The 22,434-nt window shown below is 51.9% G+C and overlaps 10 protein-coding genes across 10 annotated transcripts; 6 read left to right on the top strand and 4 right to left on the bottom strand.

The window, feature by feature from the left end:
* Positions 1-269: 269 nt before the first annotated feature.
* On the top strand, positions 270-761 carry ALTATR162_LOCUS10241 (uncharacterized protein; the record flags this gene model as incomplete). The annotated part of the gene is made up of 1 exon (XM_043317877.1): positions 270-761. One exon carries the CDS (start codon positions 270-272, stop codon positions 759-761), a length of 492 nt encoding a protein of 163 aa, XP_043173812.1.
* A 2,634-nt stretch (positions 762-3,395) lies between these two features.
* ALTATR162_LOCUS10242 (uncharacterized protein) lies at positions 3,396-4,552 on the top strand (the record flags this gene model as incomplete). The annotated part of the gene is made up of 3 exons (XM_043317878.1): positions 3,396-3,430; positions 3,479-3,581; positions 3,629-4,552. The coding sequence occupies 3 exons, from the start codon at positions 3,396-3,398 to the stop codon at positions 4,550-4,552; spliced, it is 1,062 nt and encodes a 353-aa protein (XP_043173813.1).
* A 970-nt stretch (positions 4,553-5,522) lies between these two features.
* Positions 5,523-9,662, bottom strand: ALTATR162_LOCUS10243 (uncharacterized protein; the record flags this gene model as incomplete). Its single annotated transcript, XM_043317879.1, has 3 exons — positions 5,523-8,874; positions 9,085-9,151; positions 9,302-9,662. The coding sequence occupies 3 exons, from the start codon at positions 9,660-9,662 to the stop codon at positions 5,523-5,525; spliced, it is 3,780 nt and encodes a 1,259-aa protein (XP_043173814.1).
* Positions 9,663-10,395: 733 nt separating this feature from the next.
* Positions 10,396-11,644, top strand: ALTATR162_LOCUS10244 (uncharacterized protein; the record flags this gene model as incomplete). The annotated part of the gene is made up of 3 exons (XM_043317880.1): positions 10,396-10,423; positions 10,470-11,450; positions 11,505-11,644. The coding sequence occupies 3 exons, from the start codon at positions 10,396-10,398 to the stop codon at positions 11,642-11,644; spliced, it is 1,149 nt and encodes a 382-aa protein (XP_043173815.1).
* Positions 11,645-11,883: 239 nt separating this feature from the next.
* Positions 11,884-13,576, bottom strand: ALTATR162_LOCUS10245 (uncharacterized protein; the record flags this gene model as incomplete). Its single annotated transcript, XM_043317881.1, has 2 exons — positions 11,884-12,237; positions 12,296-13,576. 2 exons carry the CDS (start codon positions 13,574-13,576, stop codon positions 11,884-11,886), a joined length of 1,635 nt encoding a protein of 544 aa, XP_043173816.1.
* A 528-nt stretch (positions 13,577-14,104) lies between these two features.
* On the top strand, positions 14,105-16,875 carry ALTATR162_LOCUS10246 (uncharacterized protein; the record flags this gene model as incomplete). The annotated part of the gene is made up of 2 exons (XM_043317882.1): positions 14,105-14,906; positions 14,957-16,875. The coding sequence occupies 2 exons, from the start codon at positions 14,105-14,107 to the stop codon at positions 16,873-16,875; spliced, it is 2,721 nt and encodes a 906-aa protein (XP_043173817.1).
* Positions 16,876-18,667: 1,792 nt separating this feature from the next.
* On the bottom strand, positions 18,668-19,137 carry ALTATR162_LOCUS10247 (uncharacterized protein; the record flags this gene model as incomplete). Its single annotated transcript, XM_043317883.1, has 3 exons — positions 18,668-18,700; positions 18,749-18,843; positions 18,897-19,137. The coding sequence occupies 3 exons, from the start codon at positions 19,135-19,137 to the stop codon at positions 18,668-18,670; spliced, it is 369 nt and encodes a 122-aa protein (XP_043173818.1).
* Positions 19,138-19,656: 519 nt separating this feature from the next.
* On the top strand, positions 19,657-20,522 carry ALTATR162_LOCUS10248 (uncharacterized protein; the record flags this gene model as incomplete). Its single annotated transcript, XM_043317884.1, has 5 exons — positions 19,657-19,671; positions 19,721-19,919; positions 20,010-20,336; positions 20,380-20,441; positions 20,502-20,522. The coding sequence occupies 5 exons, from the start codon at positions 19,657-19,659 to the stop codon at positions 20,520-20,522; spliced, it is 624 nt and encodes a 207-aa protein (XP_043173819.1).
* A 152-nt stretch (positions 20,523-20,674) lies between these two features.
* Positions 20,675-20,980, bottom strand: ALTATR162_LOCUS10249 (uncharacterized protein; the record flags this gene model as incomplete). The annotated part of the gene is made up of 2 exons (XM_043317885.1): positions 20,675-20,686; positions 20,738-20,980. The coding sequence occupies 2 exons, from the start codon at positions 20,978-20,980 to the stop codon at positions 20,675-20,677; spliced, it is 255 nt and encodes an 84-aa protein (XP_043173820.1).
* Positions 20,981-21,239: 259 nt separating this feature from the next.
* Positions 21,240-21,800, top strand: ALTATR162_LOCUS10250 (uncharacterized protein; the record flags this gene model as incomplete). Its single annotated transcript, XM_043317886.1, has 1 exon — positions 21,240-21,800. One exon carries the CDS (start codon positions 21,240-21,242, stop codon positions 21,798-21,800), a length of 561 nt encoding a protein of 186 aa, XP_043173821.1.
* Positions 21,801-22,434: the final 634 nt, after the last annotated feature.

A 22,434-nucleotide genomic window follows, 5' to 3' on the forward strand; every position in this document is an offset into this window, starting at 1 on the left:
ATTGATCGCGAATCGATGCCTTGAAGTTATGTACGAGGTATAGTGGCCATGAGGTGCGAGGAAACGCTGCGCGAAAGAAGACAACAGCCCTGCGATCCCCGCATCCGAAGTCCGAAGCGCCAGCCAATGGGAGTCCAAGGAGGTCTACATACACCTACATATCTCCTGCATTAATTTTTATAAGACCGCAACATGTCTCTCCTCGTGTATCCAGCTCCACAGTGTTGTTACTCCAAGAAAATCTATTCCGAAAGTCAACATCACCCGCCATGACGACTCAAGCCCGCAACCTCTTCCACCACCTACCTCCACCAGCGGAATGCCTCGCGCTCTTCATCGCAACCCTCGAAATTGTCCCATTCGGCATAATAGGCTTACGTAACCCCTCCTTCTTCGCCGATGGCTACGGTCTGCCCATTTCAAGCGAGTCCGACACATCGCCTACATCCGCAAAACGTTCCAACAAAACCCAAAGTACCTACGAAGCAGACCAGAAAACCAAGAAAGCTCTAGTCGCGGCTATAGCAGCCCGCAACGTTCAGAATGGCATTCTACTGGCAGTCTTCGGTTTGGTGCTGCGAGATAGGAGGAGTTTAGGTGTCGCAGTCATGGCAGGGTTGGTTGCGACCGTCGCGGATACGGTGATTGTGAGCGCGTATGGAGCGAAGGACAAGATCGCAGGTCACTACGTTGGTATCTTCAACAGCTTGGCAATTGGAGGCAGTTTGCTTTATTGGGGAAGAAATGATCCGCTGTGGTAGATGCAGCGACCGAGCGCGCACAAGGAACAGAAGGAACGGAGCGCGCATGATTTAATATAGAGCAGGAAGTGGTCGAGTTTGTTCTGCGTATTTGATGACGCAAGCGCGAATCATTGGACGAGCCAGACATGAATTGCAGACTTCGATCCCGTGCCGGACTAGCGTCCAAGACATTCAGCCACCTTCCAGGCAACAGTATCTATCCCTTTCCTGTCTCTTTTTTACTCCTTTCGCTTCTTCATCTAGTCGATACCTACTATGACATGCAAACACCCCATCCTACATCTAGATCCCTCACCCTTTGCGGAATTAGCAGGATATGAACAACCAGATGCTGCGACATGCGCAGCAGCAGAAACGATATCCGATCGAGCATTGAAGAAGGCCAAGGTTCACTCGACGGAAACCTTTCCTGCTCCTCTAGTTCTGCCGCATGATGATCTGAACTACGATCCGGATTGTGAACCTCAAAGCACAAAGGAGTGGCTAAACGCGAGGACTAGGAACAGACTGTTACCGTCAGGTGGAAGGGACAGGCTATACGTAGCACAAGTACCTGGAATCAGTAAAAAGGCAGAATTTATGAGAGACTGGGTAGTACCAACTAGCCATGAAGCATCAAAGAGTGCAGGAGAAGTAGAGCCATCTTCTCCATCGGCAGACCTCTTCGTCGAGTATCTTGCCGCTTTCTACCACAATATGCCTGTTCACCTCTTTCCTGAGCCCTTGACCTGGACAACATGGGGCTCTAACTCAAAGTCTGCCAGCCGTTACCGAAGTGCCGCCCTACCAAAATACGTTGGCCTAGCACATGAAGATCGATGTACGAGAATTCGCGTCCGTCCCACGCCGGATTCTGCCTTCCCCGCTCAACTTAACCTAGACGACATCCTTGATACGGCCATTTCAATCCTCCCTGCTGACGCATATGCCCTTGTCATCTTGGTCGACCACGACATCTACGAGTCTGAAGATGACGACTTTTGCTGTGGCAGGGCATATGGAGGGAGTAGAGTGGCTGTCGTGCAGACTGCACGATATAATCCGATCTTGGACAAAGGAAAGGGAGAGCAGATCGATAGAAGTCACATGTGGCCGTGGAGTCATTGTAAAACCTTCGTCGATGAGTTGTGTGCTGTGGAAGACGTAAAAGCCAAGCCCGTGACGAAAAAACAAAGAGAGTCAAGTAAGAGAGGTGCGATGACAGCGGCCGTTGTCTCGGCCACGACATATAAGCCCGCCTCTCCGGTGCAAGAAGTCCAGGCGCTATGGTTCTCACGGCTTGCGCGCACGGTGTCGCATGAATTAGGGCATTGCTTTGGGATCGCGCATTGTGTATATTATGCGTGTAACATGCAAGGAACGGGTACTATGAGGGAAGACGTAAGACAACCGCCGTATTTGTGTCCGGTATGCGAAGCAAAGGTCGCGCATGCTATTGCTGGGGAGCTAAGTGGTGGTCGTGAAGACGAGAAAAGAGATTGGGTCAAGCAGAGGTGCGAGGCGTTGAGCCAATTCTGCGCAGGCTTGGAAGAGAAAGGGAGAGAAAGTGCAATGTGGCGAGGCTTAGATGGATGGTTGGAAGAGAGGATTAAAGCGTTGTGATCTTCGAAGGTTCAAACTATTGCAAACCGCTTTGTATCGTGGTCAAGAGCTTCATACCGCGGAAAGTCTCCCCATGACCAAGCAAGCACGATTCTTTGCACCTCATCTCCCACTCCCTCGACTGTACAAGAGGATGGTCGTATGCCTCAATACTCACGATCATCACAATCAAGGCCTTGTACGCCGTCTGTATCCTTGAATACCCCTCGACAAGACACGTATAGCATGCCACTAGACGTAAAATTCTTCATGTGCATCCGTGTTGGCGAGACTCGGATATCTCGATAAAGTATGCCGTTCGCTTGAGAAAGTTAAGATCATCCCATGTATTTCCAAGGAAATGGTCCAATATGCCCAAATCGACCGTCTGCATTGGCACGACGGCTTACGGATATCCCATGGATAAGCTCGAACGAATGAAGATGGGTAGAAGATCTTTCCGTCTTGCATGCGGGAGACGCGTGTTGTGGTACAGTGATGTGTGTTGACGTGCCCAGGAAGTGTACCCCTCACTGCCCCGCTATCTCCCGTCACACATGCATCTGCAGTGAGCAATTTACCCACCTTCGTTCTCAACAGATAGAGGCATGATAAAAGTATAAGTGTCCGGTCTTAATTGTGGTTCTCAGTTGCGTCCTCAATCGCTTTTCTACTTTTCAAAATCATAGTACAACAACTCCTCGCAACGAAACCAATTTGGTACGATGCTATCATCCAACCAGCACAGCAAGGCCACGCTAGCTTTGCTCTTCGCAAACCAGAATTTCATCTCGGTCAAGTAAAAGGTGCCCAATATGGCATCATCAGGTACCCATCTCAACCATCAGAAGCAAAGCATGGCGGGTGTTCAAGCCATCAGCCATCCGGAGTCCTCACGAGGAAGCTTGGTTGTTGATGGCTTGTTCTGAGATCATACCGTTCAAACTTGATCTGGATAATTCCAGCGCGAAGGACTACTGCTGCTTCATGATGACCCCTTCCCCTCTATGTTGGCGTACTGACTAGCTCAGCATCTGCACCTAAGTCAAGATGTCGACTGACAAGATCACCTTCTTGACCAACTGGTGCGCTTTGCGTCTAGGTCGAATGAGGTGTATGCTGACGGTGAACAGGCACGCTACGCCCTACCACGCCCCTCTCTACCTTGCTCAGAGCAAGGGCTACTTCAAAGATGAAGGCATCAAGGTCGCACTTCTTGAGCCCAATGACCCAAGTGTACGGTTAATGTATGACGTGTCTCTTCTAAAAGCTTACAATCCCAGGATGTGACTGAGATTATCGGCTCTGGCAAGGTCGATCTTGGCTTCAAGGCTATGATCCATACCCTCGCCGCCGCCGCTCGTGGCTTTCCAGTCCAGTCAATCGGCTCTCTGCTCAATGAGCCATTCACTGGCGTTGTATACCTGACATCGTCCGGTATTACTACCGACTTCACCACCCTCAAGGGCAAGAAGATTGGCTACGTCGGCGAGTTCGGCAAGATTCAACTCGACGAACTCACTGCGCACTACGGTATGTCACCCGAAGACTATCAGGCAGTCCGTGTCGGCATGAACGTCACGCGTTCCATCATCACTGGCGAAATCGATGCCGGCATTGGTCTTGAGAACGTCCAGATGGTCGAGCTCGAAGAGTGGCTCGTCAGCCAAAACCGCTCGCGTGACGAAGTAAAGATGCTACGTATCGACGAACTCGCCCAACTTGGCTGCTGCTGCTTCTGCAGCATCCTCTACATCGGCAACAACGCCTTCATCGAACAGAACCCGGAGAAAGTCCGTGCATTCCTTCGCGCATGCAAGCGCGCAACTGACTTCGTCCTCGCGTCTCCCGACCAAGCCTGGGAAGAGTTCTGCAACTTCAAGTCCGCTATGAACACGCCGACCAACCGCAAGATCTTTGAGCGAAGCTTCGCTTATTTCAGTCCTGATCTCCAGAATGTCCAGCGGGACTGGGAGAAGGTCACGCGCTATGGCAAGAGGCTTGGCGTGTTGGACGACAGCTTCACGCCCAACTACACGAACGAGTACCTGGCTTGGGGTCTTGAGGAGGAGGCCAATGACCCTACTGGCGATCAGAAGAGGATGGTCGAGTTGCAGGAGGGCGTCAAGCAGCATGGCGGATTCAAGCGTCTTGAGACCATGTCTGGCAAGACGGTTGTTGGCGCCGCCGCTCCTGCCACAGCTTGATTTGGCATTTTCAGATGGAGATACACTCATTTTCTCCATCGTAACCTGTCCGGGAGGCTCCAGCTTTCACGGGGATGTTAGCGACAAATCGATATGAGACAATGGAATCGTCACTCGCTCAAGCTTACTGTTCAGTTCACCCTCACGCTCAGCCCAGATGATACCTGTCAGTGTGTAACTATGACTTCGGGACCTTTCAGCTCTGTACGTGCAATTATTGTGAGCTTGTCGTGCTTGCAGCTTGCGTGGCTGGAATCCTGTCTTATCAATAAGACGCGGTATTCCAACTTACATGCATCTGCGTTACATGACAACCCGCGCCACTGGAATCACATGTGCAAAGCTTGCTCGTCAATCGTTCCGCTAAGTATGATGTTTACCCAGTGTGGAACAATAGCGGAAGTCAGGGTCTGCTGAATGAAGCGAAGGGCATGTAGTCGAGTGATAAAGGCCCTTCTTCCCTTGCAACTCTTATATCACAATATCGAGCAAGAATTCTACGCCTGAGAAACTGGGAAAACAGCGCTCGAATGGGTCTGGTTTCGGGTACCGGATCTTTTACATAGATAAAGGAGGGGCACGTCATTCCCCTATGAGAGTGGCTCTGTAGTTACATATAGTTCCGACGTTTGTTCAAACCAGGTGTGTGGACAACCGTCGCAGTATTCCTGTGCGAAATCACATCGATGTGTTTCTTCCGTCTTCTTGCAACATTTACCACAATCAACCAGGTTCTATTCAGAGATACTTCACACTCATTATATTACACTACATACATACGGTGCTCAGCACCAAACTAGGAGGAAAGTGGACATCGAAAGCCATCCATGCCGGCTTCGACCCATGAGAAAGCAATCCTCAACGCCAAAGTATGCAGAGAACCCTAGAGGCCATTGAAACCCGCTCCTTGATAAACACCAATCAAGCCCTGTATGGGTCTTGACATGCGACCATTTCCCATCCCCTGCCATTACTCTTCCATTTTGTCATTGTCCTTGTTTGCCTCCTTGGCAGGCTCTTTCAAGAACTGCGCACGGAAGTCTGCGTTACTCTTCGGCTCACCGTTAGTAGTCGTAGCGCCCTTTGGTATAGTTGGACGACCAAGACCAGGCTTTCCTCGTCCACGTCCACCACGAGCCGCTGTAGGTCGGTTGATACGGCTTGGCTGTACAAAGCTGTTGCTCGCCTTCCACTCTCCCTTCTGCTTGTTCAGGTCTTGAATCGTTCCGATGCGCAGTTTTCTTCCCTCAAAGTCCTTGCCCTCAAGTGCGAACTGAGCCTTGCCAGCGCCCTCTACAGTCGTGAATTCGATGATTGCACCACCATGATGAGGTTCGAGCTTGATCTTCTTAAAGCCATACTGCTCGACAAGCGGCTTGATGCGTACGTCAGGAACAGTGTCAGGGAGGTTGAGAATTGCAATGGACCGGTCCATGAAAGATGCAGGCTTGATAGCGGCTTCGGCGACAGCATCACTCTGTCCGGGAGTACCTTCACGAGCAGCTGAGTTCTCCGTGTTCTCAAGTGTCGACTGCACCTTTGGTTTCGTGGCAGGTCGATCACTTGCGATCTCAACCATAATCTTGAGGCCCCAAAACTCCTTCTCATGCATTTCCGCCACTGCAGCATCGGCGCTCTCCTTGGTCTCGTAAACAACGTAACAGAAGCCACGATTGTTGCCGGTAGACCTGATAGTTGGGCACTTGGTCCTCTCGATCTTGCCAAATTTGGAGAAGACGTCCCTGATCTCCCTCTCCTTGACTTTGAAGTTGAGATGCCATATGTAGACCTCGCGACCCTCGGCGGTGGCGCCATCACGTTTCTTCTTGGCGTTAGGGTCAGATATCTTCGAAATTAGCTTCAATCCTTCAACATCAGTACCATCCAGCTGTGTTGCAGCAACCGCTTGTTCCGCTGAAGCAAATTGCACGTAGCAAAAGCGGCGGTGCGCATCGTACTTAAGCGACGGGAAGCGAATGCCAATAATCTCTCCGAACGGGCTGTAGAGCTTCCGTAGCCAGGCTTCATCAGCGTGCGCGGGATAGTTCGTAACATAAAGTGTCGTGCTCTGGCCTCGCTCGATCGATATGTTGTGGCCCTCGAATCCTTTCGCCTCTTTACTTAGAGCGTAGTCGGCTTCTTCTGGGGACTCAAACTCCACAATAGCCGTAAGACTGTCCTTCTCTTCTTTCAGTACTAGATTGCGGACTGTACCTGCATCGGTAAAGAATTGGCGTATCCGGGTTTGTGTGGTATCGAGTGGCAACTTCTTGACGATAACTGACGTATGTTCGCGATCCCGTTTTAGTCCATTAGAACGAGCTTCCGAGGGTGCTTCGCTCACGCCTCTTGCCTGGCCGTTGACGGCATGGGAAGACTCTTCAGTCTCCGCGGTTCTGCTCTTCTTCAGTATTGCGTCCTCGTCGCCGTCCTCTCGTTTCCGCTTCGTCGAGCTCTCCGCGATCTGACTGTCTGGGGTGCCCTGCGGTGGAGCTGCGGCAGCCGCGAGTGCCCGTTCCTTTTCTCTCCGGACAGATACGATGCGTTCGGCTCGTCGTCGCTCGATCGTCGCGCTACGTACTTTCAACGCTGACTCGTGCTGTTCGCAATGGCTGATGTACATGTCGATGAGCAGCTCTGGGTGATCGATCGTTTGCAAGCGCTTCATGCCACGTTCCAGAATTGCGGTAGCCAGAGTGGGCGGCAATAGTGGCTGGCCTGCATTCTGCTTATTCCTAGTTGCGTGTGGCGCCCACAGAAGCATCTCAAAGATGTAGCAGCGATACCAAAAGTCGTACGAGTCCTCCTGGTATTTCGTGATCGACTCCTGGATCTGACGAGCTTGATCGATCTCACCGCGCTGAAGCCAGAACTTCATGTGAGCACGCTCGAGACGATACTTCGGGTCCGTCCATTCCCTGCCATGTTTCTTCATGCCGACCTCTCGGACAAACTCTAGGGCAGACCGGATCCCGACCTCAGCTACATCCACGTCGTCTTCTGTTGCTCTGGGGTCGTCGAAAGCTCTTCGCCGCAAGTATCCACACCAGGCGAGTTGTACCTTGATGAGCTCGTCTAGGTCGGTATGTTCCAAGAGTCCGGAGCCAGTAGCTGTGTGTTTAACAAGTTCGAGATCCTCAAAGGGTTTGTTCTCCGATTCGAGTGTCAGTAATCTATGGGACCAGAGTGATCCGGACCAAGGACAATGGCGAGTCGCACGCTCCAGAACGTTGAGTAGATCTACCGATCGATTGTCTTGCCACACAAGAAACTCGACGTGATCTTCCCATATTGAAGGATCTACCGGGAAGCGAAGCGTGGCTCGCTCATAGAGCGCATTGACGAGGTGGAAGCTGTAGACACCCATAGTCCTCTTCTCCCATTTAAGGTACCGTGTCATGGCGGTGTACTCGGCAGCCTGGTCGCCCGCCTGGATAGCCTGTAGTAGTTTGAACTCATATTCTTCGCGATTGGCGTATTGCTGTTTGATGTGTGTGTTGTTTTTCACCACCTCGTCCATTACTTGCTCGTAATGACTCGTATTGTAGCGAGAGTTGAACGACGAATATCTGCTGAGTGTATTGGCCCATGTTGCATGTGGTTGACCTAGGCGATCATTGTAGATGGCGGCTACTCGTTTCGCCTTCTCTTGGCTGAAGCCTTCTCTCTCAAGGTCTTCTTCCAGGACCTGCAAGTAGCGGTCCCATACGAGGTTGCTTTCTTGGAGGTTATATTTGACTCTCTCGGCACCTTCTTGCAGCGCATGCAATAACAGCTGAGGCTGGAAGAGCTCCCGACCAATCAGCCTCTCCTCTTCAGGCCACTCCTCTGGCGGCATTTGATCCCAAGAGCAAGCGACCAGGTAGCTCACATATTCGCCGTATGCTGCCCAAAGTTTTGCACTATAAGGCTCCTCTTGCGTGGCTTGCTTGTGCAATTCTAGCACGCCCATGCGCTGCTCCACATCCTTGGCCAGAGTTTTCTCATCGTTTAGTCGGTAATGCCATAACAGCTCGCCAAGCGGATACTTGTCAGACATGGTTTTATAGGCATCGCGCAGAGTTTGCACCAGCTCGTATGCGCTTGGGTCCGCATCGAACGAGGCAAGGTGATTTTGAAGGCCTTGGTGCAGCGTGGTGACAAGTGAGACATGGCTATAATAATCGAACGGATTTTCCAGTAGTGTCTTGTCCAGTTGGTTGAGCCAGTCAATGTGCTGTTGATCCAGAGAGCGAGTGATGAAATTGCGCGGTCGCGGCGAAGCCTCGGACATGATACTGGCTACAGACTCACCGGAGAGGTTTTGTCCGAGGTGTTGAAGTCTGGGACGTGGTCAGTGTTTGGTAGTGGAGTTTGCGCAACAAAGCTAGGCTTCCGGAACGGGCAATAACCCGTGACCACGGGCAAGCGCGACACCCGGACGTCACTGCTCGCCCCACAAAATACAATGCGCGCTACCTGTAAATCTGCAGGTGCAAACATGGTCTCACGATGTGGGCGGACAAAAAACTCGGTAGAAATGACGGACTTACGTGACAGGCCGCTGGTGGACTACAGAGTTCTGACGCGCAGCTTGTTGTTGCTGCATGCTGGCAAGATCTGGAGAGATGTTAGTAGAGGCCCTGTGAGCTAGCCATCCACAGTCGCTTGTTGCGTTCTTTTTCTCCCTGCATCTCTGAAGCTGCAGTTCCATCGGACCGGGGCTGGCTGCAGCGCTGTACCACTACACCAAAGAAAGCGGGCACCTACCTGCCAGTGTATCCATGCCCGGTGTCGATGTTTGCCGGAACATGGGGTTCGGAGGGGTCATGCACGCATCGCGAGGGGATGCTATCTGTTGTGGGGTGCCCATGGAACTGTGCACTGCTCTTGCGCCATTCGCGATGTGGGCGTACCCTGGGGATGGTACACGCTGTTGGAGCGTCTGGGGCGGTTGCGGAGAGGATCTAATCTGTTGACTTAGACCCGAGGGTGTTCGCGACGGCATTTGGCGCCGTGTACGCTTGCCCGGGGATCGGAGTGATGACGGCGACGGAATAGTAGGGGCGGGTTGCGGTGTTGGGGTGCCCGCAGGCGAATCCGATGGCGATAGTAGCGAGTTGATATCCATGGTGTAACAACGCTCACAACCTCTTGCTGCTGTTCCTTATGCGCTCAGACCAAACAACTGTCTTGAATGCCACAGGCGCACAAGACGTCTTTCTATGTTCTCTTCTATAATCGCGAGCTACAGGGACTACAAGGCATCGAATCCCTCGTAACGAGCGGCATGGGACGAAAACGGGTGTTTGGCGCGAAAAGGGCGGTCCGAGTCGCGAGGCGATGGAGATAGCGAGTGTGATGGGAGATGACCTTGTTGGCGTCGTGGATGAGAATGCCTACACTGGGTCTAGAAGAAAAGGTGCTTAGGTGCACCAGACGAGCTTGGGCCTGCGACTAATCAAGTAATGATGGAGCGAGCACTTCGCGACTCGAAGCAGTTGGACGCGGGCTCCCGGGAGAGGGTATAAAGAGAGCACTACAGGGTGTATGGCGCGTCACCAGATACGCGTCAAGATGGCCAAGTGGACAGAGTCGACAATGGTCTGAACAGGAGCGGGACGACACGACTCCTGCACATTTCTTCTGTGAGCTGATCGCTGCGTCCGGTTCATGAAGATCTGCCGAGACTCCCCACCCCTGCAAGCGCGGAGCCATTCGCCGCAACCACAGAATTTCCCGTAAACTTCACAGCATTGGCATCACCGACACGGCAGCTTCGTGGCGTTGAGCATCGGTATGAGCGCTCGAATACCCTCACGGCGGCTGGGGCAATCAGGTAAGCCACTGCACCGTTTTCCTTCATGCACCTTCCCACTTGGCCGGCGGCGAGTCGCTCTTTCCCATCTTTCCAAACTCCAAGACTAACACCAATTAGCCCTCGCCGTCTTCCGCCCGCATACTCGATGGGTACCTTCGACTTCAATTCCTTCAATTGCCCAGCGCAATATCTCTTTCGGGCGCACAAAGAATGACGATGACCTCACCAACCCTGTCCTCGAGGACTACCTAAAGAGGAAGGAACAAGAAGCAGTCGTAGATGAGAAAGGCGAGCCAGCACGACCTACACGTCCCGCCCAGCGCACAGGAGACTTCGCTGTTAACCCGACGTCGCTCTTCGCACCCGAGAACGATATCCCTGGCTGGCGACAAGACCTGAGTCCGCAGGAGAAACTCGAACTCAAGGCAAAACACCGGCAAAGGGAGCAACAAGCAAAGGCACAGGAAGACAGGAGACTCATGAGCATGACCCTCGACCCCGACGAGAAAGCCCGTAAGCGCCTCGAACGCAAACTCGTCATCTCTAGTGTGAAGCGCCACGGTCGCATGACAAAGGCGGCGAAGCTACTCCGCACCGAACGTCAATCGCTTTTCAAGTCGCAACTCCTCCCTACATCTACCAAGAAGCTACAGAAGGTCGTCAACCAGATCGCCGGAAAGACCGTATCAGAAGCCCTTGTACAACTCCGCTTCTCCAAGAAAAGGGTCGCTCGCGACGTCATCAAGGGCCTCGAAATTGCGCAAAACGAAGCTATTGCAGGTCGTGGCATGGGTCTAGCTGGCGAAGAGGCTGCTGTGTTGCGTTGGAATAAGCAAAGAGAAGCTACGGATGCGGGGAGGCCGAAGGATACATGGGACTACAAGACATCGGAAGAGGACGATAGCGTCGAAGCGAAGAAAGTTAAAGTGCCATTCTTCAAGGACACGACGATCCAGTTGAAGGATGGCAGTAAGAAGGTGGTTCGTGATCCCAGTGAGATCTACATTGATCAGGCATGGGTCGGACCCGGAGAGAGCTGGAAGAGCCCTGAGTTTAGGGCGCGGGGTGCCATCAACATGTTGAAGCACCGGACGACCAGTGAGTTGGTTGCGAGCTTGCTTTTCGAGATTGGACGCTAACACGATATGACAGGTTTTTCCGTACTTCTCAAGGAAGAGAAGACGCGTATGCGCATCTCCGACGAGATCAAGAAGAAGCGCGACAACCGCAAGCTATGGACCGCACTACCCGACCGACCCGTCACATCACAACGGCAATATTGTCTATGGTAGATAAATGTACGAATTCCGTGTATAGCATATATAGCCGGTGGAAAAAGGACTGGCTTGTACAATATACCATTCAAGCTCATACTGTTCCCATCATCCAAAGCAATACCAATCGCTTCATCCAGGTGTATATATCTCTTCGTCCAAAGTACATAACATACATGGCCACCTTCTCAACTTTTGAACATGTGACAAGATCCTGAACGCCTTCGCTATGCAAACAAAAGACCTTTTGGTCGTTCTCATGCTTCCACGCCTTCTATTGCGCCCACGCTGCTGACAAGCATATCCAACATACCCCTTACTTTCCAGGCATCTTGACTTGCTTCAACAGTCACCTTGACACGTTGCATGAGCGCCATGATCAGATCATCGACCTCTTCGCTTCTGCCTAGTTGGTCGGCGTATAGATCCAACACTACGAGCGCAACGTCTGTCGTCAGACGTGTGATGCGGTAGTCGGAGATGTTCTTTATGCACCAGCGGAGGATAGGCTGAAGTGTAACGGAGTCGCGGTTGCTGAGGGCGGTGCGGAGAGCAGAGCGGTGGCGTAGAGCGGTCAGGAGTGTGAGGGACTGGCTGCGCGCGTTTGCATCCTTGAGGATGTTAGCAATGGTTCCAGAAGAATGGGATACGCGATAGAAAAAACTTTACCTTTGACTCAAGCACCATGTCCAACGCCTGCGAATACATGCCCTTTCGTAGCGCATGCGCCCAAGGCTGTCCGGCAGTGATTTTTCCCCGCGCATTGCCTTCGATTACAATATCTGCGCTCTCGCCTGTGAAGTCTTTGCCTCGAATGCGCTTCTCCCAGCCCTTTCCGCGCTTCCGCTTCTTGCTCCTATCGTACTCCTCAATCTTGCCTTCCATGAGAGCTTTCATCTCCTTCTCTCGCTCACGAGCTTGCACCTTCTGCTCGCCTGAGAGATGGGTCTTGATTGAGAGCAGGCCAGATTGCATACCCACGGCAATATGTCTGTCTTCCTTCTGGTTTGGAATAACGCTGAGTGACAGAATGGGTGAGGGGTACTTCATTCCTCCTACGACGTTCCAGCCAGTTGTTTCGAAAACCTTGACGTGCCCGTCGAGGGCACCAGAGAGGAGACGCTCGCCATTGTTTGCTAACGAGAGCGCTGTAACAGTCTTCTGGTGGTTGCGCAACATATGGATCGGCTTCGCGGCTACAATGTCCAGGACACTGATCACGTTGTCGGCTGCTGCAAGGACGGCAGTTCCAGAGGGCATGGGTAGAACGGTCTCGACGGGCGCGGCGTGCTTGAATACCATGACTGCCTTTCCGCCTACTCGCGAGTCCCAGAGTCGTACTGTCTGATCGTAACTTCCAGATACAAGCAGTCCACTCTGCGCAGGCATGAAAGTACCACTGCGCACGTAGTCCTGATGCCCATCAAACTTCATCACACTCTTCTCGCTCGGCAGATCCCACAATCGCACGGTCCTGTCGTCAGAACAACTCATCAGGCCCGTAAGGTCTGTTGGATTCCACTGTGTCACCCAAACGGGCTGCTTGTGCTCCTTCCATGTCTTCAAGATGGCTCTGCTCTTTACATCAAACGCCTGTATAACACCAGTATCTCCTCCTGCGACCAAGATCCTGCCATCGCGCCGTATATTTCCCGAATGCGCAATGTCGTCGACGCCGAAGCGCGATATTGTCTTGACGACTTTTCGACTCTTGGACGAGAAAATCTGAACGCGCGACCCGGTCGTCACCGCAAAGAGATCCTGGGTAGCAGATAGTGCATTCGCAGGCTGAGGAGGCGGTATCGAGATATGGGTTACGGGCGACGAATGCTGCGATGGGTCGAGTCTGAGCTCCGAGGCGAACGAGTTCCAGTACTTTTGCTCTGACGTGAGGGTTGAAGGGCCTTTTGGCAGCTTCAAAGGCTGCAGGAGTTGTACTTCGGCGGCCATTGTGAGTGTTGGATGCGATCAATGCGCGTGTAGTTGCAAGTGTCGTGAGCTTTTCGGGTGGAGGAACTTTTCGGTGGGTCAACAAGTCGCGCTAACGATATCGGATGGTGGCGCCTTCCCGGCTTGAACGCGGGCAGATGCCCAGCAGTAGATATCAACATCAGGACCACTCTATGTTAAACTCATATGATTTCTTCTGAAGTTCTAGCCGAAATACACGATTACAGTTTGTTTGTGCAGCTTCACGGAATGTCTGCCTCTTTCGTTACGCGGGATTGCTTGCTGCTAAGCTGACTAGTGTGTGTTGGTTGCCTGGAAGATCGCCGTGCACCCAGTTCATCAATAGACGACGCCGCACCACCTTTCACCTCATCGGCGTCAAGCCGACATCCACGTTCTGTCATGCCACACCCAAACACCAAATCATTATCTCTCCGCTTCGGGCCTATTGAGTCTCTGATGATTGATTGTCTTTCACCAGGATAAGCCATTCCTAGAGCCCTTCTAGGCCGCACTATACGCGTCACAATGGACACCGACGCGCTCGACAACATGGACGAGTTCTTCGACTTCGCGGCCCTTGAGCGAAATGCAGAGTTTGACAACACTCATGCCTCAAGTCAGCAACTCGTGCCATTATTCCAACCAGACAATGTCAAAACCATTGACTGGGCTATTGAGCCAGCAGCCCACCACAATCCTACGGATAACTTTCAACTGTACGATGTGCCTATGTACGGTGTTACTCAAGACCTCTCCACTGGCCATGTGAATCAACGATGGCCATCGTCCCATGAATCAAACTGTTCGGCATCATTCATGTTTGAGACAAGTTTGGCTACAATAACGAACTATAACTGGCAAGCGGATGAACCTCAACATATGAAGGGCTCTATGATGTGTGATGAGGCGAATCTTAATTTTCCACCTTCATCATCATTATCGCTTGCGCTAATGCAATGCAATGTTCAAAGCAATAACGAGGGCGGCTCAGCTGATGCTTTGGATGCTCCGCTTGAGCCGCCTCCATCACAGGCCAATCAGTCAACGATTCCGACCAATACTTCCCTTGATCTGGAACACGTACATGTTAAATCGGTCGCAGCCCAGCAGCAAACGTTCAACGCTACATGGAAACCCGCATCAGCCAAACGCAAAGGACCCCAAAGTCGCATTCCGCTCGAAGCGAGGCAGATCCTTGAAGATGAATTTGCGGCCAATCCATACCCTTGCACCTGGGAATTGGACATCATCGCACATCAAGCCAATCTCGACGTGAAGAAAGTTCGCAACTGGTTCAACAACACCCGAGCTAGAAAGAAATGTGGAGGTAAGTCGTCTCTAATTCGAGTAACTGCTGCTTTGGCTTACCTACCAAAGACCCCCAAGCCTCCGCATGGGACTTTCCAGGTCAAGATAGCCGCATATTAGCGACAAAGTTGTCAAGAGATAGTCTGGAAAGCCTCCAAAAGCAAGCGGATGACGCCAATCAGCTGCCGCAACCGCCACTGGCCGTATACCTTGCTCAGTCATATCAGGAAGAGGCAGTCGAACTGTCTGCAGTACAGGCCGCCGTTGTCGATGACTCTCTCAGCGAGAGTACCCCAAACGATAGTTGGTCTGACTCCAGGCAAGACCGCAGAGGCTCCGTCATCACGTCGATTGCTTCTTCCGAAGGCACTGCACCCACAACTTACACGGTGTCATCGAGCGGCAGTCGTAGTAAGACCTCGTCTTTTGGTCGTGATCGAAGGCGGGGTAGACGTCGAATGGCATGGAAAGAGTCCCCTCGCCAAGCTATTAATGGTGTGAATAGCGCTGGTGAACCCCAAAAGGACCTGCCTTTCTTCTGCACTTTTTGCCCGCGAGCTTTCAAGACGAAGTATGAGTGGATTCGCCACGAAGACTCTGTTCACGCGCTTCGAACTACTTGGATCTGCTGTGACACAAAACCATCAGAAACACTTGAAGCATGCCCACTCTGCGGTCAGGCCTATCCCGATGATACTCATATGGCTGGCCACAAGTATCAACAATGCAGGAGCAAGCCCGAATCCCAACGAACTTTCTATCGCCGCGATCACTTCATCCAACACCTACATCATGTTCACTTTGCTAATACCAAACACCCCTCGGTACGCGTCGGATGTCAGGCTCGACTGTTAGCCGCTGAGGGCCATTACTTCGGCTGCAAAGAACTCGCCATGAAGTGGCGTCGCTTCGGTGCTCCAATGAAGAAGGATGACCCTATGCTTCATTGTGGCTTCTGTGGAAAGAAGTTGAGAGACTGGTCTGAGCGATGTGAGCATGTCGCTGAGCATCTCATCGCACGTGAGCTTGACCGTGCCGTTTGGTGGAGTGAGCGCAAGGAAAACCATTTGGAGAATCTATACTCGACCACACCCTACGAGTCCTTCCGTTGCCGATACTGCCAAAAGGTATTCACCGACGTCAAGGACATGAACGAACACTCCCATTGTCGTGTGTGGAGCTGCCGGTTCCTGCGGAGCTTCGACGATGTTGCTGCCGACAACGCAGGGCCACCGCTCTGTCCGGATTTCCCCTCAGCCAAGGCTCATCATTGCCACCTTTGCGGTTCTGGCTATCGCACGTTTCACGTTGAGCATGCGCAAAACTACCATCGCTATCGTTCATGTAATCAGGAATTCTACACGTCCGAGGATGCCTTTCTTCAGCATTTACATAACTTTCACGGTGCTTCACAACCTGCGTTGCTACGGGATAGTAGTGTCATTGAGCAGAGCTTTATGCGTAACAAAGGTGCATCATTCGAGCCCGTGGAGTTTAACGAGAGTTGGCAACCTTGTGTTATGGATCTCGATGTCGCGTCTGTCAGTCCGTTCGTTGCCGACAACGCTGCTCCGACCTTGCCTGTCGGTCAAAGGAAAAGTCAGATTCAGGCACGCAAGACACTTGCCATTCCGAAGAAAGCTCGTGATGTGCAAAAACACGATGTTCATACGAAGAGAGTACAAAGACAGCGATCGGATACCGCGACCTCAAAGGCCGAGACTCATCACCCACGATTCTTCCGACTCAGTACCTACGTACCTTTCCTTTCGTCTCGCATATTCTTCTCGCGGTCTGCAAAGATACAAGACTTCCCGAGAGACGATCAGGTTGTATTAGAAGAGCTGTCGGAACCACATGTTGCTACACTAGCCATGAGCGCGGGTACAGTCAGTATGGCTGCTGCTCGCTGGTTCATCCGGCCTCAGGCCAATGTTATCAACGGAATGGTTGAGCTCACCATTGAGAGTGAAGGAGATTCAGATTGAACGTTCCCACAGGCCGTCAGAATTCCGGTTGCGGACAGCTTGCACACCTAGGCAAGGTTTCACTGTAGCTCGCACTTGACTCTTGGGTTCGCTTCTTCCTCGCAAAAGTACTTTGGCGTTGCCCGAAAATAAGCCGTCTGACACCAATTCTGTTTCGGTCTCGACCCAAGACTGTTGCAAATCACATCACGAACCTTGAAACACACAGAAATCTATTGTTTCCATCATAGTTTCCCGGGACTCTTTTACAATCACGGCGGCTCTAAAATGCTACAACTAGCCGTACTAGCTCATCCTCGCCAGAATCACTCCACATCGACTTGTACACCAACGAATGCTAATACGAGCTTCGCTTTGAGCCCTTCCCAGCCATATTTCCATGACCGCATAGATGGACAGATGACTGTGGCGCTAAAGATACTTCACCTCATTAAAAGAACTTCGCATCGTATTTGAGATGTCGGACTATCTTTCCAAGGACGTGTATCAACCAGATGTCGTGTTCTTGAAGAACTCCCACAACAGGCGCGCCTACTGTTGCAGGCAAAGAATACACAGGTGGAGGCCGAGCATGAGCACACTCGCTGTGACTGTCATTGCAGGCGCATGGTTGAGCGTGCCATCATTTCTCCGATTCGGCAATAAAACAGATAGGAGTGTGTGGACACAGCCTAGAACAGCTTTCACGGTCGCATGGAACGCCTGTGTCGGCGGCGACGAGAATGAAAGCGTCGCATACCGATTCACCGAGGGCCTCTACAATATGCTCAGCAACGCGAAGAAGAAGAGATGCGACATCAAAGTCTGGGTCCTCGCGCCCGGAACGAACAATCTACATGCAAAATGTGCGTTCCGGCAGCAAGACGTGGAGAGCTAGGGGGTGGTGGTGGAGACTTGCTTGAGAATTGCTCTGGAGAGTACGATACTGGCTTGTGATATGGCGTATTAGAAGGATGTACCTGATGGTTTCGTGGACGAGAGCAACAGAATGCTCAAGGAGGTCGTTGAAGAGATGAACAAGGCTTTGCGCATTGGATAGGCGGAGAGGGAGGATAGGATACAAGGCGACGAACACCGAGATGATAGGGTGAAATGGGTTGAGTCGAGCCACCTGATTAGTAAGGAAATGCTCGTTGATCGTGTGCATCTGAATCATGAGGGTTATCGGATCTAGGATGTTGCGTTGTGGCCGCTCGTGGCGGCAGAATATATTGAAAGAAGTTAAATCCTTGATCAGCCCTTCTACCAGCGATGTTTGATCCAGAAGGTTGGTGCGTGGCCATCATGCACTCTTATCTTGTGACCGCCTGTGACCAATTTCAACATTTGCTACCATCCACCACCCTTCTAAACCCACCAAGCATGACCAATATCACTTTGTTTCCTCTCAAAGGTATGAGGGGCAAATGGCAAAATTCAAGACTTCTTAGCCATAGTCACGTCTTTCAGAGGTCAGAAGACCTCAGAATAGTTCTTCTCACACGACTCGGGGGGATCCGCCGAAGTCGAAAAAGTAGAATGGGTCTCAAATTGCACCTTTGGTGCTCGGGGTAGTATCTCGGATTTCTCCACACAGGCTCTCAGTTTGTTCCGCTTGTCGGCCTTGAAGAAGCTTTCATATTCCCACACAATTTCACCCAGGAAATTAATTTCTCATCTCAAATTCCTCTAGTCGCGAATGGGCACCTGCAAGTCAGACTAAAGATTCGTATTTGTTTACCAAATGTAACCGGGGTATATTAAAGCAAGAACTCCACTTCCAAACTCCTGGATGTCTGATCGAATTCGAAGATCATTCTCGCCACTCTTTCGCGCATTGGGTGCACTGCAATAGGTAAGTAAGGTAACTAGCAAGGTCGAGTAGGTGACGCACCTTGTAGAACGCAGTCATAGGCTCGTCAGCACTACGAATCTGCAGCTGGTACCAGTACGCTTCGTGGTTCCGGCACTTCTCGTTTGGACATTGCACTGTTTAGTCGTCAGCCATGCCCACCGAACATAATGGCCCTCCTCTGAGCCACGAATTCTGGGTCTCAGATAGCCTTCGGCATCGTTTGATATACCTTCCGTCTTGTCTACGTTATCCCAGGCGCCCTTTCCACCCAGAATGTCTTCGACTTCCTTCTTCTTCAGGTACTTCCGTTCGTAGTAGCGCTTGTTGATGACAAAGTGGTAGGGACAAGTAAGGCATTCAAAACGGTTCTGGCCGACAGAGTCTTCGGTGGTAGGATCGCCGGGAGGTACTTTGGAGACGCGAAGCATATTGCTGCATGTTGGGCAGACTATGGTTGTCAGCTTTGGCCTGGGTGAGATGCGGAATTTTGACGAGTGGAAGCATAGCAAAAGCTAGCGAAGGTCCGGATTTGGGATGTCTACAACTTACAGAGCAACATGGTGGGCGACGATAGAGGAAACACAGAGTTGGGCGCGTGAGAGTTGATCGCGAACAAGTTCAAAAGTTATGACGGACCCTGAACCGCTAGGGCTGCGATAGGAAAAGTGCGGGGCGATTATGGCCCAGCGAAAAGCCACCGGGGACGCGCACTTGGGAACGGACTGTCTCAGATTGGGGGCTTATGCACGCTGGCCTGGGAGACATCGCCTACGTTCTTATCGCCGTATTAGAGGGATACTTCACTTCTTCACACCGCCTTGCATTGCTCGCTTTCCGTTAGCACTTCCGAGTACCCCGCCAAACAACATCTCGAAACATTCACGCGTACCTGACTGGACCGCCCGTCCCCGTCCAGTTCACTCTCCATATCCTCAACACGACACATCATGGCGGACGAAGAGGTACATGCATACGCATACCATGCACCTTCCAATACTAATGCATACTCAGGGTGCATCTCCTCGCGAACTTGTCCTCGAAGCGTGCCGACGCAACAACACCGAGCTCCTCGAGGAAACACTAAAAGACCTTGGTGCTGCTGCCTCAAAATCAGGAAAGAAGCCAGAAGATCATGTGGCAGACGTACTGAACAACGCACGCGACGGCGTGGGTAACGGCTGTCTTCATGTTGCTGCAACATACGGAAGCTGTAAGTATCTTCGCACCAAGCGGCGCAGCACGCAGGATATGTTGGTCGCATGGCACATGTCAGGGCATAGATGAACTAACTCTATCCTAGTCGAAGTTATCGACATGCTTCTCGACCAAGAGGGTCTCGAGATTGACGAAATCGACCGCATGGAGCAAGATACTCCCCTCCACAAAGCCGTACGCTACGTCAACTCGCTCGAAAAATCAGTCTGGCCCCACGGCCACTCCATCGTAGCCATGCTTCTAGACGCGGGATGCGATCCGAGAATAAGGAACAAGGCGAAGCTCAAGCCTATTGAGCTGGCGGACCCGAGAAATACCGAGTTGAGGAGTATGCTACAAAAGGGAGAAGTTTCGATGCTAATGGGCGGCGACGTGGTGGAGGACGACGATGATGGCCCAACAGGAAGCGCGAGTGATAGTGATTGAGGCGTCACAAAAGGCAAAGCATGAGTTAGAGAAGACCTTCGGGCCCCGGTTGTGGTGGTGGGAACTGGGCTATCTTCATAGAGGCAGAGGTGTGTGTACACCTCTCACCACCGGCACTCGGAGTGCGCTACGCTACTGAACAAGTTCATAGTGTTGGCTTCGACAGCCTTAGACAAGCAGCATGTACCCGTCCGTTCCTCTTCGTCCACGAGCCGGCCTCGTGCGTATCTGTGCCATCCGAATGGAGAGCGCCTGTTGCTTTGGATTCTTGTTTTGCGCATGTCCTTGTAATCAACTCTATCGTTTCGTTCCAAGTTACTTTGATCAATCCTGTTGCTACTTCCTATTAGTTTGTTGATGCCGAGACTCAGCCTATACATTACTCACCTCAGGCGGTGGCCCAACAGGCCTTACCATGCGCTCCAGTAACTGCAGTCTTGTCTTCTCGCGGGGCTGTCCTAGACCGATGCTCATGTACTGTAGAAGAGGCGGATGGCCGACATAGCTCGATAGCGAGTCGCGCGCAATGTTCGATGTCCATTCGTGCTTAGTAGTGTCTGCGCTTCCGATACCGATGTAGCGGGCTTGGAGAGCCTCGAGCTGTTGCTGCGCGCGTAGTTTATCGGCCATTACTGTGATAGGTACAAGGTTGTATTGGTGGTCTGGGGATTCGCGGATTGAGTCGTGTTGGGCCTGACTGGCAAAAGTTGGGAAAGTCGCGACCGCGGAAGTGCTGGGGGAATTCCGGCTTAGTCATGACGCTGCAATCAGCTCCATCATTGCGACAGTCTGGGGATGCATACTCTCAACTCCACAAACCCCGAATCGCAACACTCTGTTCTTCAAAATCACGCGTCGCATGGCCAACTATAACCAAGACACATCCACCATGAGCAATCAAGACACGATTATGGGCAATGCGCCACTCACACCACGCGACGAGCCCGAACTCACATCCCCAATGGTCGACTTCTCGCCATCTACAGTACCATACGACGAAGCCTTTGAGAACGGCCTCATGGAGATTATACTCAATCCACCATCTCAACCCTCTCCACGAAAACCCTCGGACGATATCCCCACAATCCCCGCTTCGCAACTACCTATTCCACTTTCCTCCAACCTCCGCACACATACTTCCGCCATACCAGGCTTATACGTCACCCACAAGAACGGGTATCATACAGGCGGTCCGGGACCATCACCACACACTATTGAGGAGTTCGCGGACAGGTTCATCAGAGAGCATGGCATTGAGGATGCAGGACAGCTGGAGAGGGTGGTGGAAGATGTTGTGAGGCATAAACTGGATGAGGCTAAGCAGAGGATGGAGAAGAGGAAGGAGCTTGTCGAAAAAAACAGAGGCATCGAGAGGGAGCTAGAAGATCTGAGGTTGCAGAGGAGTGCCGAATTGAGGGTTATGGAGAGAGTCAAGGGGAAGAGGAGATGATTTAATACGAGCTTGGCCGAGTCTTTGTAGACATCGGAGCCGTTGGGGGAGGTTATGGAAGTTGTTATGATACCCGACATTGCAATGTCAAAATAGTGGGGGCGCAGCGCTGAGCTTTAGGCACAGCGACCATTCGTAGTCATTAGGGGCATAAGAAGCAGGTCGTTTTTTCTGAGTTGTACGTGCTCACAAGGTCAATATTTAACGATATTTGTTGCCATCTTGGAATCCAGGCCTTGGAGAACACGTACGTACTGCCATTGCGTGTATGATCTAGCAGCCCAACGAACATGTCCGCATATCCCAGCTCTGTACAGTGACAACTCAAGAGTATATTAATTATCCCGCAGAGCACGTGAATCGCCCCTCACACAATAGTGCCCTACGCCCTGAGCGGGGGGAGAAGCTACCCGACCGATTAGACATGCAGCCCACGCACGGCAAAGGAAGAAGCTCTGGCCAATAACGTCATACCTCAACGATCATCACTGCAGCTGCCATGGACGCGTAGGACCCTTGATCATCGCTGCCGCGTGGATTCGAAGGTCATCTGCTTTGCCATGGCGATCTGTCCCTGTAGCTTATCGCAATGTTCGTTCTACCAACAGGCGGGGGTGGATACCACAACCTTGAT

Source organism: Alternaria atra, assembly GCF_907166805.1.
Source record: "Alternaria atra isolate CS162 genome assembly, contig: 32, whole genome shotgun sequence".
Lineage (NCBI taxonomy): Eukaryota > Fungi > Ascomycota > Dothideomycetes > Pleosporales > Pleosporaceae > Alternaria > Alternaria atra.